Raw genomic sequence first — 16,757 nt, 5'->3', positions numbered from 1 at the left:
ATTAAGTGAGACAATGTCTTAATGAAGGAAACGCAAAATAAAATGAGTGTTTTGAGTTTACACAGTTTTAAAGGGATAGTTCACCCCAAAAATGACATTTTTTATCGATTACTCACCCCATGGAGACTTGAATTCATGGATATCTTTTAGTTTTTGTTGAATTCATAATCCAATAATATGAGGAGACTTCAAATCTCAATCTCATTCAACTGGTAACCAGGCTGTGAGTAGACAGATGATGAGTAAGGTGAGTGGCTCTTAGCTGCTGTTTCCATTGATGATGATTGCTCACTTGTACCTTCTTTGGTGGGTGGAAGCTTGAGGGAAAGCCTAGGAAATGCATTCTGAAAGAAGTCCACTCGCCAAAGGTCATTTGAAGGAGCAATTTGAGATCATCTGCATCTCCGAAAACCAATGCAGGGCCGTCAAGGTGATTGCTTTTCACAATATCAGCATATTTCTCTGGAAAATCAAGCCTCTTCAGCTAGATGGGGACAGAAATGATGATGATACTTTATTACCAAATTGCTACCAAATTTGTTGTGCATGATTCATCGATGCACAACAACACCGAAGACAAAACAAGCAAAACAAAAAACGAGACATGTTTTCTTGACAATATAGTGGTGTTTTTTATGACGTGTTTGGCTTGTCGGACATCAACATTGACATTTGAGTATCAATTTACAGTGTATATCGATGTATATCTACATTTCGTTTTGTGTATTATTTTTATATGATCAATACATAATATGTTATATTAATTTAATATTTCCTCATCGGTTTAGCTGCTTTTATCTGATTGTTGCTGTGAAATAACACGAAAATTATTGATTATTGAACGATTGATTTCAGAACACATTTGTGCTGCCTTGGCAGAGGTCTGTGCCCTACTGAGTGCTTTTGTTTGTGATGTTTGATAATCGATCAAAAATAAATGTGTCCCCTGGATTCCATTAGTGAGGTACCCAGGGAGAAGTTAGGGGTTAAGTGACTTGCTCAGGGACACTGCGACACATACACTGGAAGAGCAGAGGTTTCGAAACCGGCACACGTCCAATTCCTTGACAGCCTCTACCCTTTCAACTAGATCCGTCCATAATAATGAGTATATCTCAATATGTATGTGATATTTTAAATAATTCTGACAATGCTGTATCTTCCTGCTATGATGACAAACAACATAAATGATGAATGAGATTGTGGTTGTATACACAGTGTAGCCCATATAAATAGAGATAAAGTGCAGCTTCCTACCTCTTCACAGACATCTTCCACGCTCATTTTGATTCTTGTTTTGATTGGCAGAGGGGCTATGGTCCTCATGAAGCCACAATCTTTCAGTCGGGATACCCCTCTGATCTGACTCAGCTCCTTTCTTATTGAGTGGTCCAGGTTGACCGTTGATGGTTTAAACGTCTCTAAATCCTTTATGTTGAATGGGAAATCCACTCTGAGGAACTTCTCAAACATCTCAGGATCTCCGTCCTGATCCAGCAGGTCCTCAATCTGTTCCCTCATCAGATAGAGTTCAGCCCTGGACTCAGTGAAGACCTGCCATAATGTCTTAGACGTGTCAGTGAGGGCCTGGTTCATAGCATCGATTTCAGCTCTTTGCACGTCATCTTCTATACACTGCAGTATCCAGCTGAGGCGGCAGGGCCAGTGATTGGCCAAGACCACCCAGGCTGCAATCTGCTCTGGTGGAGGAAGCTCTGTCTTCATGGCCTCCATGATTACCGTAGTCACGCGGATGGAGTTGATGATCCTTCTCATAGACATGGAGTCATCTAAGACGTAGTGGTCTAGGTTATTGTTGTGACTGCCCAGGACGCTCTCAAAAGCAGAGTTGATCAACCTCTCCACTTCATCCTCTCTCAGCTGCAAAGCAGCAGCGGTTTGTTTAATGTGTTTTTCATCTATCAATGGAATGTTTGACTCGATCGTTGTTTGCACTTGTTCCATTGAATATTCGTTTATGGAGGGGTGTGTTGTATCCCTAGTCATCTGTTTATTTCCCCGCTGGATGTCTCCAGTCATTTCAGAATGGCCTTGGCTGAGGCTGTAAAACACTTTACGCCTCGAAATATCACAGAGTGGAGGTACCGTGAAGGACAGAGTAACGATGCGATTTAAGAACGCATATGCTCTGTCCTCTTTACTAAAGCAGCCATCTGCGAAGTTCACTTGCTGGATGAGCACTTCTGGGTTCACTGCCAGCATGGAAATAAAGGGGCTGTCTTCATCTGAGAGGAGGATGTTGATGGCATCCAGGACACCCACGATTTTCTTTGGGGAGCAGCGGTCCAAGTTAGTGATCTTCAGCACGACGCGGATCCTCCTCCTCTCAAACACCTCCATGAAATGAACAAAGCAGCACAGCAACCACATCTCCTTTTTCACCTCATTCATGAAGCCCAGCTGGTTGCTGATCCGCTCATTGTCCATCCCCCTCCTGATCTGGTTGTTGTTTATGACCAGGCTCTTGACCAACTGGAATGTGAATCTCAGAACACCTGCAGCAGGGACTCCCAATGCAGCAATGGCCAGGCCTTCCACTACACTAACCTGAGATTCACCTGCTTCATCTTCTCCACCCGTTTCAACCTCTGCTTTGGGGAAGCCGAGCATCACAAGGAGCACAACCATGACCACAGCTACCAGAAGGATGGCAAGGAAGAGGAGCCACAGAGGGAGGCAGCAGAACTTCTTGGACCTCCATTCTTTCAGGCCATCTTCCACAATCTAATATGTTACGAGCAAACAAATAATAAACAAACAAAAAAAGGAAGACGAAAGAAAATGTTAAAGCTGAATACAAAATCCTGTCTAGAGTGACACAATTGTACCCACAGATTTTAAGACAAGGTAAATGAGCGACCTTTTCCTTGATCTCCTCCTCTTCATCATGCTGGGCCACACGGTAGAGTACCAGTGGCAGTTTCCCAAAGCTCTCCTGCATGGCCTCAAACAGGCGTATCACCAGGCCTGCCCACAGCAGGTCGCTGCCTGCAAAATGCCAGGCACTGAAGTGCACATAGATGAACCTGACATTCTGCCGCCCCTGGTTCTCTTCGGTCCAAACAGGCTTATAGAAGAGCAGTCTGCCGATGACAGCTAGAAGACCACCAAGGGAGAGCTTGGCAGAGCGAGGTTTCGATCTTCCCTCATATTGCTGCTCTGTCCTCAAAGCTTCTTGCTCCATGTACACTAGAGAGAGTGATAATGACAGTTATATGAGTAAAGTACCCACACACACACACTGTATGCACATAGACACACTCTCACGCGTGCATACAGTACACACACACACACACGCACACACACACACACACACACACACACACACACACACACACACACACACACACACACACCACACACACACGCATGTGCGTGCACACACACAACGTGCGCTTGCGTGCATGCATGCATGCATGCACGCACGCACGCACGCACGCACACACACACACACACACACACACACACACACACACACACACACACACACACATATTATGAATACTGTATATCTATCATATGCCCAGCCTTTATTTTCCTTAGGGGAGGGGGGTGAGAAAAGAACTGAGAGAGTGATAAGCTTGAAAGATTAAAAGATGGATAGTCTCTCTGCCCACATACCCTCTATGTGTTTGAGGATCATGTTGATTCGACTTTGACATGTAGAGAAGAGTCCCACAGTTGCTGGCGATGAGACTTTTGTAAGGGTCTTGGACAGTGCATAAGCATAGACATCATCTTACAGGCACGTTTGCAAAGAAGAAAAGGGAAAAAAGACAGGTTACTCATTGACACTCTGTCACTTATTCATAGAACCTTCACTAAAACATCCACAAAGAAGTTAGAGTTACACTGAGAAAACGCATACTAGCTAGAGCTACAGAACTCAACTCACTAACATCTAAATGAATGTTTCCTTAATTCTGCTGTACTGTACAGTAGCCTCCTTGGAGACCTACTTTATCAGTCATGGACACCACATGCAGTTTTTGTTACAGTAAGTTACAGCTAGGAGACTAGTGCAAATGTAATTAAGAGACAGACAAAAACAATCACAATTTTGAGCCATATAGAAGCGTGCACAAAGCTGTGCATTGTACTGTAGTCTGTACTAGGCCTATATCCTGATTTACAATTTGTCTATGGCAAAACAATGTTCTGGATGTCTTACCTTTTGTAAGCATGATGACTGAGTCTGAGCTGTCACAGCAAATGGAACTGTGTAATCTGAGTGTAGGGAATAACAAAGGTGGGAGCGTGAAAGAGAGAGGGGGAGGTGCTGTGATAGTACATGTGCAATTGTATAACCATAAATACTGTATGTGCTCTTACAATGTTATCCCCAGGTACCCATATCATACACAGACTTACCTGATAACGTTATGATTTTAACTCTTGAGATTGATGAGTCCTGTAAATCCTTGCTGTTGGTGAGATGAAAAAAATAAAACATTGAGCCAGTTTTGTAGCATTAGCAAAGGTGTGGTGAACTTTATACCCTCAGGGCTTCAAATGCTGTAAAACTTTATGATACTGATAAGGTAGGCAGTCTCTGGCCTAGTCTCAGGCTCATGGGCCCAGGATCTGGCCCTGTTTGTGAACCTTGAAAGAAGCATGAAAGAAGCTGCATCATCTCTGCTATCTCTGGAAAGGGGAGGAAATGGCTTGTGAGCCACAATAAGGTCATTCCAGGACTCAACATCTCACCCAGCTTCTCTTTGGTCATTATTGGTCCCACAGTATTCACTCCTGGTCTCAACCATGTTGTCTTCCTGTAAATTATTGTTTATTTAAGCTCTACTTTATACTTTGTCATATAAAGGGGTTGCAAAACTAAAATGCAAGCTGAATTCCTGGTTTGAATTCACTGAACTGCTTTGACATGTATGGACATGCAGGGCAGGTGATCTGCCAAAGCAGACAATTCTATTCCCAGCAAATGTTTTCAAACTGCAGGACTTCATAATATAATTCTGCTGCCTAACTATGTTTAGTCACAGTGGGAAACCATTGAGACAAATGTTGTGCACACATCTTTATATGCAAAGTTTTCGATTTCTACACAAACTTGATTTATGGACCACTATGCATACTTGAGATAATGTGTGCATTTATTCTCAAGGTAATTTACTGTAAGTGATATACAGTATACATGTATAAAGGGATAATCAAGTCGGATGGTTACCAAACTACAGTAGACTAATTAACTCTGGTTTGCCTCTGCAGAGTGCATTATGTTGTGATAACTGCAGTACGTTTCCTGCATATATCACCGTTTTCTTATTCATATTTTGTGTCAATAATATTGATAATATTCTTTAAAGCCATACTGTGTAAGTTGCCCAACTAGTGGTCATTAGCCCTATAGCAAACCGCGGTCGCGTCCGCGTCTTTCGTCCGTTTTTCGTACCTTCAGACCCCCGCGTCTGCCTCCACCTCGCTGAGATCTATCTTTTAAGGGGTCCCTTGTTCCTGTGCGTTCAGTAATTCCAGAGATACGGACTCCTTCACCCTGCCTGGTAGGCGAAATTACCTAGAGAAGGGATGGTACAAACGGGCGACAACAAATATGGCTGCCATAGCGACCCCACTTCAAGATGCGCTGTGATTGGCCGGCAGTTGTATAACCCTCGCTGTGATTGGCCGGTAGTGTGATGACGCAATTTTGGCGCGAGATCCGGTCCACGGCAAGGATCTCAGTTTACATATAGAGAAGGCTTTACAGGCTGAAATTCACGGCGCGGATCTTCTAAAACTTTTGTGATTTAATAGTTAGGAGAATTTTAAGATTTGTTTTATAAAAAAAGTTACATAGTACAACTTTTTAAAGAGCTGGCCCTGTAGATACTCTGCTGAACCTTAGAGTTCATCTTGCCACCTACAGTATTATTGATTATGAGAAATCAATCAATCAACCAACCAACCAATCAATCATATTTCATACATTAGGTACAACTTAAAGCACTTCACAGAAATTAAAGATTAGCATGAAATGTGGGAGCCCTAATCACTCTGTCTGTCTGTCTGTTTCAAATGTCCTTCTTTTTGTGACCACTACTGTAGAGTAGGCTCTTTCTGAGTTCTAGTTTTGTAATGCCCCCCAATGAATAATAATGATAAAAAAAGGATATCATCTTTATCAAACAGTATTGTTTGCATGTAAATGATTTACTACATGCCTTGAGCTGTATCTCTGGGCTGTTTCATAAGCCACATGGTTGGCATAGCAATTCATTTAGAGCAAATATTTGATGTTCCTCTTAATAGTGATGTCCTTTTTGCCTTTAGATATCTCACTATTTGAAGTGCCCGTAGACCTCTAAGCTACTTAACCTTCATTGAATGAATCCTGGCTTTATGTGGACATACTGTGTGTGTGTGTGTGTGTGTGTGTGTGTGTGTGTGTGTGTGTGTGTGTGTGTGTGTGTGTGTGTGTGTGTGTGTGTGTGTGCGCGCGCGTGCATAATGACACAATGATTGATTGGACTCTGTTAGAAGACAATTATTTAAAGTGACTGCCAACAAGTGAACAATGGGGGGGGGGGGGGGGGGGGACTTGCTTCAAGGACATAGTGATAACTGTTGCAGGGCATACTGAATATTGCAGGGGTTTCCCAAACACTGGGTCGGGACCCATTTGTGACAAATTCTTATTACAGTAAATTCATGAAGAGATCAAAAGAAATTCCATAAATTAGAAGACAAAAGTTAAAGAAGTAGTGAACATAGCAGATCTACAAGCTCACAACGCGGTTGTGCGCTTGTAGATCTGCTATTTTCATTATTTAGGTCCCGGGCAAACAATAATCTCTCAAAAATCGAATCTCTCTTTTGGGTCTCGACCTGAAAGGTTTGGGAACCAGTGAGTTACAGTAGGCTATAGGTCTGTTTAAACTCATTTAGCGGCCCTTACTTTATAGGGTTAAATTGCACAGAGCGCCGGCATTTTCTTCCATAGGCCGCCACTCTTATTTTGAAGGGCCGGAAGGAGATTGTGCTGATTTTTCGTCACTTTACTTTCTTCAACTTTCACCCGGAACTAGTTCCGGGGCAGTGTGTAAACAGATCAGGAAGATGGATGCCTCCATGCGAGTGCTAGTTTAGCAAGTAAACATGCCAGCCTTGGGATCAAAATGTATTTTTTCGAGTAAATGAAGTCTAAAGATTGCAAGATCAATGTTTTTTTATGGAAGCGCTTCACTTTGCGTGCACGCCAACGTGCGATGTAAACACATCGCGGAATTACCGATGCCAGATGGATAGGCCGGACCGCAAGGTAAGCCCTGCCAACTTTACTGTATACAGTATATATCGCGCCTATACGCGGGATCAGCACTCCGGACATCGGTAAATATTTTGCGAGTATACGCAGGATCAGCATTTACCCCTACCCAGTTCTTCATGCACTGTAAAATCCTCAGTGTTCATTTAACTTTGAGAGTATACTTGGTCCATTTGGTTACATTTGTACGCTCTTTTGAGTTATAAATGGACAAGTTAACACTGCAGAGTGTGTATGGCATGTGTTCTATCATGCACAAGCTTTTCAAACTACCGTTGTCAGCCTTGCTGGTTTGACATATACTTCTTTCTTTTTTTGCGTTTTAGACTATTTTTACCCTTCACTGCTGTCACACTTTAAAAAAATCTAAAACACCATCTCCATGTTTTAATTGCACATTATGCACAATTTATGTGAGATTGTATATTCCATCTGTGGTATAGTGTTTTGACACGCACGCACGCACGCACGCACGCACACACACACACACACACACACACACACACACACACACACACACACACACACACAGCCAACCCCATCCACAAACAATTGTGTATAGAGATACCTCTTTATTTTTAGGTCAGCTTTTGAGATGGAGTTTAATTAGAGTGTGTCTGATTAGAATCATATCAAGTGCTTGGCCTGGGGCGGCTAACCCTCTATTTACTTGGCATACCTGATTGTTCAACTACTTTAATTAACTTGACTATGGTGCCGTGAGTGTGTGTGTGAGAGAGAGAGATAAAGAGAAAGAGAGAGAGAAAGTGAGTGAGAGAGTGAGAGAGAGAGAGTAAGTAATTGAGAGAGAGAGAGAGAGAGATACTGTGAGTGAGATGAGAAGGTGATTATGGTGTATGGGTGGTTGTGTGTGCGCACACACACACACACACACACACACACACACACACACACACACACACACACACACACACGCGCGCGCGCGTTGGGGGGAATAGGTGAGGGTCCTCACTATTGCTTAGCCAGAGGTCTTTTGCAAATCAATGCAGAATGAATTGGATTGGATCCCACCCTTCTATGAACCCTTTACCATAGCCATGCCTACCCCTTTGTCACATTGAGCATGCAATTAAGGTCAATAACACAATCTTCATGGTTAATTGAAGATAGGTATCAAATGCAAATTTGATTAACTATATGAGATAGGCTCTAGATGTGAAAATCACTGCTAAAGGCAAGTTCAAATTAAACTGATGCCTTGATGTGATGATAATTTGACAGGAGAAGCCTCCTGTTGTGTCTGGGAAATGTTAAACACGTTAGACACCCATGGGTAACTAACGTCATATCATCTGATTTTGTGTGGTACACAATTATTGTGTGGTGCAAGATGAGAACATACTAAGCATACCAATAACAAATATATGCCCCATAAGCATACCAATAACAAATATGCCCCATGATGATGTGCTGTGATTTAAATCCATAGCTTACTGTAGGCTATTACACAGTAAAATCCTCAGTGTTAATCCATTTCCAAGGCCCCCAGTAACCAAATGAATGGACCTTCTCAGTATCCTTGTGTAAGTATAGTAGCTCCTAAGAAGTATTCTAATATAACAGCAGAGGGCGCTGGAGCACTGCACGTGAAAGCAGGCCAAAGATATCCAGTGCACTCTGTCACACTTTTCCTGAGCTATTTGGTATGTGTGGGACCAAACGCAACAGTGGAGGAGGCGTTTATTGTGTCAGCGAAGGTGATACTCAGCGTAGCCCAGTGTGGCGAGCGTAAGAGAAAAAAGGGGTGTGTGTGTTAAAACGGGTTAGGGGTGGTAGTGGTTGTTGGGGTTTGCTGCTGATGAGCATTCAATGTTAAACAGTAACCGAGGGGACTGAATCCTCAGGGCTTGTCCTATTGGATTTCATGGTGGAGATAAGCAATTACACACCCACAGACAGACACACATACCCCCTTCCCCCCACACAGACACACACATACGGGCACGCAATGCAATATCATCTAATATATCGTCACTGTCGGGCAGAAACCTTGTATCTCCAAGTTTCAAATTTGATAATTTTTTCGCAAGGTAAAGCCCTGCTTCGTCATACAAGGCCGTCGCACAAAAGTAATGAAAACAGCCGATCTACAAGCACACAACGCCTGCACCGCAAGGCGTTGTGTGCTTGTAGATCGGCTGTTTTCACTATAGTTTAGATCATTCTTAAAATGATAAATACAAAACAAACGGTTTTGGACATACAAGGTTTCCACCCGACAACGGCGATATTTTCATTCTTTGTCCATTGCTCCTGGGCCTCGATATTGACATGTCTTTTGACACCAACATGGCCCTGACCCAGCACACGGCCTAATTGGCAGGAGACTTCATGTTGGTCCTTTCTATTGATCAGTCACGTGACTATATATAGCGCTGGGTCACAGGGAGAGGCTGCATGCATGGGAAACTAACCAGCTGCTATATCTTTGAAAAACTCACTGCTCCTTCCCTTGACTGGGGCTGCCGGCCAGAGGGTGAAGATGATGATTACTGCTGCTCTCGACCCTACGGGTGAACGGCCCCAGATCCTTGACATCTATCTGATTCACACATACTGATTGTCTGTTACACTCGCCAAGGATGAAGGCCCCATCGAATGGAGGTTGCTGAATGCTTTGACCCCCCCCCCCCCCCCCAAAAAAAAAAGTGCTGCCCGCTTTAACCACATTTACCCTGGCGTCGCTATTTCAGGCTTGACTTTGTTCTCAACTTTTTGCATCTTCAACTTCAGAAATTGTCAAAACATTTTTAAAAATGTGTAAAACATTGCCGATCTATAATCTCACAAAGGCCTAAGACCCATAAGACCGCCTGCCATAAAGGGAGGGAGATGAAAACCATGGCTTATTTGACACCGCTGTGGCAGATACTAGAGAAAACAGCAGACAGACATGAGATTGCTGAGGAAGAGCTCTTCAGGGGCATTAGTTGAGTCAAACAATGTGCATGCTAATCTCGTGTCCATCACCGCAAAACAGCCCTGTATACCTTTGCTTTCATCCCCCGCGTTTCACATTCATCCTCGATCACCATTCTTGTGCTTTTCTCTTCTCTCTGTCTAAGATCTTTTCTCTTCGCTGCCTAACTCCCCTTCCCTTCTTTCATATGCCTGTCTAGCCCTTTCAGTGTAATGCTTCATTTGTGCTCCGTTGGATGGCAGGTCGAAAATACCACATACACGCGCTCACAACGCATTGCGGAGGACATGCGTTGTGTTGTGAGCTTGTAGATCAGCTATTGTTGGCACACGACACTGTTGTACCATGAAGTATAGGGCTTAAGTCAGTTTATATTCCAGTATTTAATCCTCTACTTCAGGGGTCTTCAACAGGGGGTCCGGGATACCTAGGGGGTCCCCAGAGTTACTAAAGGGGGTCCTCCAAATCTTTGAGTGATCGAAACTTTTTTTCCCTTTTTTATATTAACCACTTGAACCCTATAGCGTCCATATTCTGAGAACTTTAGCCAAAAATAGAAGATCTTCAAGCTCACAACATCTCGCGCTGTGAGGCGTTGTGAGCTTGTAGATCTGCTATTTTCGGCAAAGCGCTTTGGTGTAGAGGGGAAAAAGAGCAGACTAAGTACAGAGTGAAAGGTCAAGTTTAGTAAGTATTGATGGTTTAAGTGGTTAAATATTTTAAAACACAAATTGACATGAATCCAAAATACACTGATGATTGTGCTGTCAAACAATGAAACTATATGGAATCTATGAAAAGGTTGTGGGGGTCCCTGCTTCATCTCTCTCTCAACTAAGGGGTCCTTGGCATGAAAACGTTGAAGACCCCTAGCCTGGCTTGGCCAGACTATATACAGTACTAATGCAGCTAAATAACTGCATTATAGTATCCCCACCTTGTTTTAACATGGGTGGATTGTTTAGCTGTGCTAGGCTAGAAGACCCCTGCTCTATATGCATGCACCCCCCCCCCCCCCCCCCAGATGCAGGCAAAACTCATGTGAGGAATGTGTGTGTTTATGAGGCCTGCCGTACAACATGCTCCCCCCTCCACCTCTTATAGGGCTATACATGTTTCCTTTGTGGGGGAAGCGCTGAATTCATATTCTCCAGTGCAAGGTACATTTCCACGGTATTACCATTATGATGCATGACAAGATGCGCACATTTCCATTCTCTCTGCAGCGTGTTGCTGGCAGGCGTTGCTCACAAGGCAGAAACGAGCCCACCTGAAATGACGAGGTGGTCCAAAGCCTGACACAGTGGTGTCCTCGTCAGGGGTGTTGCACCAAATTCTGGATTCACTGCGGGCCCCCCATGAATGTTCTTCATAGGGAACGTATTATTACACGTTATTTTGTGCTTTAACTATTCTGCCCTACAAAGGCAGAGTGCAGTAACTACGTTTTCGAATTTCACCAAAAAATGGGTTTAAAAGTGTTACAGCTTATCAGCCAAATGAGATAAGGATATAAAAGTGATATTACACTGATTGTACATCTGTTCTTGAGGTAATTGTTCATCCCCCAATATCATGAAGGCTAATTTGACCGTTGGGCGACACAAATAAGTCGGTGTGTCCCAAAACGTAGTTACTGCACTCTGCCTTTGTAGGGCAGATGACAAATAGCAGATATACAAGCTCACAGCGCGGCACCAAGTGCCTGTAGCTAAAGTATAACATAATTAAGTAGTAACTCAGTCCCACTTCCCCCCCCCCCTTGTGACACCCCTGAGCCTGATACAGTGGTGTCCTCGTCCACTGTTTGGCCTTGGACAGTCTCTCTGAAATTGTTGTGTTATGTCCACCCTCGGAAGGCCACACACACACACACGCACTCACGCACACACTCACGCACGCACGCGCAGAGCCTCCTGTTTTATTGTCAATATCAGCCAGCTGTGGGGTTGTAGGGGTTGACAGCGGCTGGATTGCAGGGGTAAAGATGATGACAGCTCTTGCAGAGATACTAGAGCAGTGTCCTGGGAGCCCCTGGAGGTTGTTATTAGGCTGCTATGAAATCTGCTCCCCATCAGAGCTTCACTGAGGAGGAAGGGAGGAGATGAGATAGTCCCATGCAATGGCAATGCAAAATACGATTGCTGAATATTTCCCACTCCCTCCCTCCCCCACCCTCTCTCTCTTTCTCTCTCTCACACACACACACACACACACACACACACACACACACACACACACACACACACACACACACACACACACACACACACACACACACTACTGTATCTCTCTCTCTCTATCTCACACTATATCTCTCTCACACACTCTCTTGCTCTCACATACACACATGCACGCACGCACGCAGGCACGCACGCACGCACGCACGCACGCACGCACGCACGCACGCACACACACACACACACACACACACACACACACACACACTTGCATGCTTGCACGCACACACTGATCCCCTCAGAGTGGTACGGTACAAGCTATTTTCCAGTCTCCACACAGCCTACAGTCTGCCTGTACTTGCATGAAAGAATTGCTTCATCAGATCAGAAAGGAGTCTAATCTTGTTTTATTTTTATTTTTTATGAACACAGACGTTTCAAGTCAAGCATAAATGCCTCACATCCTAGTCCTGACACCAGAACCCATTCTGAAGGTTCACAAACCCAATATACTACTGAACAGCGACCAGTCATTTCAGGATAGCCATGAAAACAGTGCAGTTGAATTTATGAACAATATACACTCGCACACATGGACAATGTGTCAACAACCAAACACACAAACAGCATCAATATCAGTCATTTCAGAGGGATACAAGGCAGAATTCTGTTCTATTAATAGAACATCTTCATTTCAGGGCAAGGGTTATGTTTCTTTTGTTCATTTGATGACATACAAGCATATATTGTGTATTGACTGCCTGTAATTAATGTGTCTGGGGATTTGGGCTGTATAATGTTACAGAGCATAATGCATGAAATTCCATGTTAATTCACCTGGATGCATGCATCTACACACGCACGCACGCAATGTAGACATCTCTACTCATTGCAGAGGTGTCAGGATAAAAGAGAAATCACCTCTAATCCAATGTAATTTGTTTTTTCTTTTCTTTCTCGATGCTGCCTGTCTGATACAGAAGTACATGCCAGATTTGCTCGTCTCATGTTTTTCGATACACCAGCTATTGAAACCACCGCCAGACTGGAGAAAAGGCAGTGGGTGGACGTCGAGAGCTGGTGTGAATAGAAATCAGATTTTCCGAGGCATGAATCATTTAAAGTGACTCTCACAGCTCATTCTAAAGCTCTTCTGTCAGCTGTGAGAGAAGCTCACTTTAATCCATTGTCATTGGGCGGATTAATTTGCATAATTCCACTATTGTGGCATCCCATGATCTTCCCCAGTCTCCCGCTTTTTTTTGGCCGTCATCACGCGGCGAGGAAATCTCCCTGCTATGTGCTATACTCCCACTTGTTGCTGCGTGGAGAACGGCGTGGAAAAGCAAGAGATGTAGGACACGGACGAGAGAAAAGAAAAGAGGGGGGGAAAAACACTCTGTGATGTGAGGGAGTAAATCAGAGGGCGTCGGGATGTAGTCATGATGAAGAGAGAGAGAGAGAGAGAGAGAGAGAGAGAGAGATAGATAGATAGAGAAGAGATAGAGAGGGCGAGTAAGTAGAAGACAAGGGGAGAGGACGAGAGAAAGATGGATGGAGGGAAGAGAAGAAGCTACACGTTCAGCGGATTGAATACTGAGCAATTTTCTGTTATTACGTTTTGTGATAGCAAAACGTCTTTACCTAGCCCCTGGAAATCACTTTGGCAGTGACGTCAGAATGAAAAGTGGATAAATGTCCCTTGATGATAAACGCGGGCGGTTCTCTCGGCTGGCTCCACGTATTCTATTGGGCGCCGCCCCCGCTCAGCGTGCAGATCATGTGGAATCAACTGCTCCTCCTTCCGTGGGCTTTGCTAGTTACTTTTTAGCCCCCCTTGTTTGGTTTGGGAAGGGCGATAAATTTGTCAGAAGGTGGATGGGCGGGCGGCACGAGGCTTTCTCCTCGTATGTAGTGCACTTGCCATAGGATAGATGTGGAATCGAGCACCACTGCCCACTAGCCCTCCCTCGTTTGTGCCTCGGCACAAGTCGCCCTCCCTCGTTTGTGCCTCGTTTTTGCCAGACCCAGGGGGTCGGCCTACATAAGGCTTTGTCGGTCGGTCTGTCGGTCGGTCTGTCGGTCCCTCTTTTCCTCAGTGTGCCTGTCCCTCTTTTCCTCAGTGTGCCTGCTCATCTGCCCCTCCCTTCCCTTGCTCGGCTGATTGCCTTGAGTGCCGTCACCTGTACAGGACCAGCTGAGTTGAGTTGGCTGACGAGCTGCTGACACTATAGATTCCTCAGCCCATCTACAAGCTCACAAACATTTCCAGCTGCTCAGCCTATACAATCCTGTGTGTTCATGTGTTAGTTCAGTGCCATACTAGTCAAAACAGCCGATCTACAAGCTCACTACGCTTTGTTGCTGAGACTATAAAATCCTGTGTGTTCATGTGTTAGTTCAGTGCCATACTAGTTTTCATTGCGGGTCTGGCACGACCAGGTGACCTGGTCTAGTTTCTCTATACTAACATGAATCGGTGTAAACCTCGCTGCCGTAGCAGTCAGTTCTACAACGGCAGAAGGCATCTCTTCACGTAGCGCTCACAACGTCGAGATCAGCTGATTGATTTTACTACTGTGGACGCATTTTTTGCATGAACTCGGGTTATAATTACACTGTATTGTTATTACTGCTTTTCTCCTTTTTTTTGTGAAGCAATCGTGATGTTTGTTCTTTACATGTGAAGCACTTTGAGCTGCAGTCTCTGTATGAAAGGTGCTGCTATATAAATAAAGTGTGTTATTAGTGGCCAAGGCCACGAAGTGGCAAATGGCCACTCATTGTTATTGGACTTCATCATTATTAGTGGCCAAGGCCACGAAGTGGCAAATGGCCACTCATTGTTATTGGACTTCATCATTAGTGGCCAAGGCCACGAAGTGGCAAATGGCCACTTATTGATATTGGACTTCATCATTACTATTACTAGAATTTCGGGCCCCCTTCGGGGGCCCTCAAATCTAGAGCTCGGGCCCCCTCCGGGGGCCCTCGCCGTATACCAGCAATCAAATTGATTTGTCCATATATGGAGATCTCTGTCGACCGCTATTTTTTGCCACAGAGATTTAAACAAATGTATATATATACACACTGTATATATATATATATATATATATGCAATGTAATCCATGCAGACGAATACAGGTCCAGTGGACAGGTAACCAATGTTGTTGCCATCAATGTTAAATAGGCATTTGTTTCCAAAGTGTGAAGTTGTTTGAAGTAACAATGTGTTGTAAGGGGTGTGTCTAATACAATTAATATCAAATATCTAAATCTGAATCAAGCAACTGAAAAACTGTCTTAAAGGGGTGAAATGTATATGTATTTCCCTGTATTTATGAAGGAAATGTACAAATGAAATGTGATTTAAAATCAAAAGGAAATACATCTAAATACATCTGTATGGTCCTCCTTTGGGGGTCCTACTTTTAAAGTAAAAAACTGTTAAAAACAGTTCTACACAGCGGCAGAACCGTTTAGGCTTAATATAATAGGGTTTATATAAAGTATGATGTCTTAATCTTACATTGGGAGAAAGTTCTTTCACAGTCACTCAAATCTTTCCTACACATTTTTTTTTTTTTTACCGATGGGGGGAGGATGGAGGGAGGATGGGAGGGAGGAGGGGGGTTGGAGAGAACAGTATAGGCCTACACCACGTCATCGCCTCACCAATACTTTATTAACGTCTGTTTATATTATATGCAGTGAACGCAATCATTGTCACCAGATTCTATAGGTCAACATTTGCGGTGTAACAGCCCAGTACGTTCGCACGCACACGCACGCACGCACACACACACACACACACACACACACACACACACACACACACAAACACAGCTTGACATCGACAGAGAGAGACAGGGAGAGAGAGAGAGACGGCAGGGATATCTTTTACTTTTTAGCATGGTGCAGTCCTATTCCGCGAAAAACTTCACTCTGGTACCAAATGGACTCGTACCATACGCGCTGTGTGTGCGCGCACGCGTGCGTGTGCAACAGCATATAAACCTTGCGTCTGTCTGACATGTTTCCTTTTCACGGCTTTGAGTCAACACACCAAAACATTGCTTCATGAAAGTGGATCCAACGGCAGCTGTGACTGTAGAAAACAACACTTCTTCCAATCCTTATTGCTGGCGATCATTGTCCATTGATCATTGTGAAGAAGGCTGGAGTACTTTTACTTGTTGAATTGGCGACTTTTTCTTTGATCATTGTGAAGAAGGCTGGGCTGGAGTACTTTTACTTGTTACTTTTGTTGGTCTGTGTTCGGGGACGTACCTGAACGCATGTGTTCCTCATGTTTTGACACCAACAATGA

At 44.0% G+C, this 16,757-nt stretch overlaps 1 protein-coding gene across 1 annotated transcript; it reads right to left on the bottom strand.

Annotated features, from left to right (window-relative positions):
- Window positions 1–188: 188 nt before the first annotated feature.
- On the bottom strand, window positions 189–10,359 carry nkpd1 (NTPase, KAP family P-loop domain containing 1; the record flags this gene model as incomplete). Its single annotated transcript, XM_080730301.1, has 7 exons — window positions 189–221; window positions 1,258–2,745; window positions 2,882–3,210; window positions 3,643–3,759; window positions 4,193–4,248; window positions 9,766–9,866; window positions 10,315–10,359. 7 exons carry the CDS (start codon window positions 10,357–10,359, stop codon window positions 189–191), a joined length of 2,169 nt encoding a protein of 722 aa, XP_080586427.1.
- Window positions 10,360–16,757: the final 6,398 nt, after the last annotated feature.

This window comes from Nannobrachium achirus (genome assembly GCF_963921795.1).
Source record: "Nannobrachium achirus genome assembly, chromosome: 7".
Classification (NCBI taxonomy): domain Eukaryota; kingdom Metazoa; phylum Chordata; class Actinopteri; order Myctophiformes; family Myctophidae; genus Nannobrachium; species Nannobrachium achirus.
The sequence above is the reverse complement of the archived record's forward strand: the minus strand, read 5'-3'. Positions and strand labels throughout refer to the sequence as shown.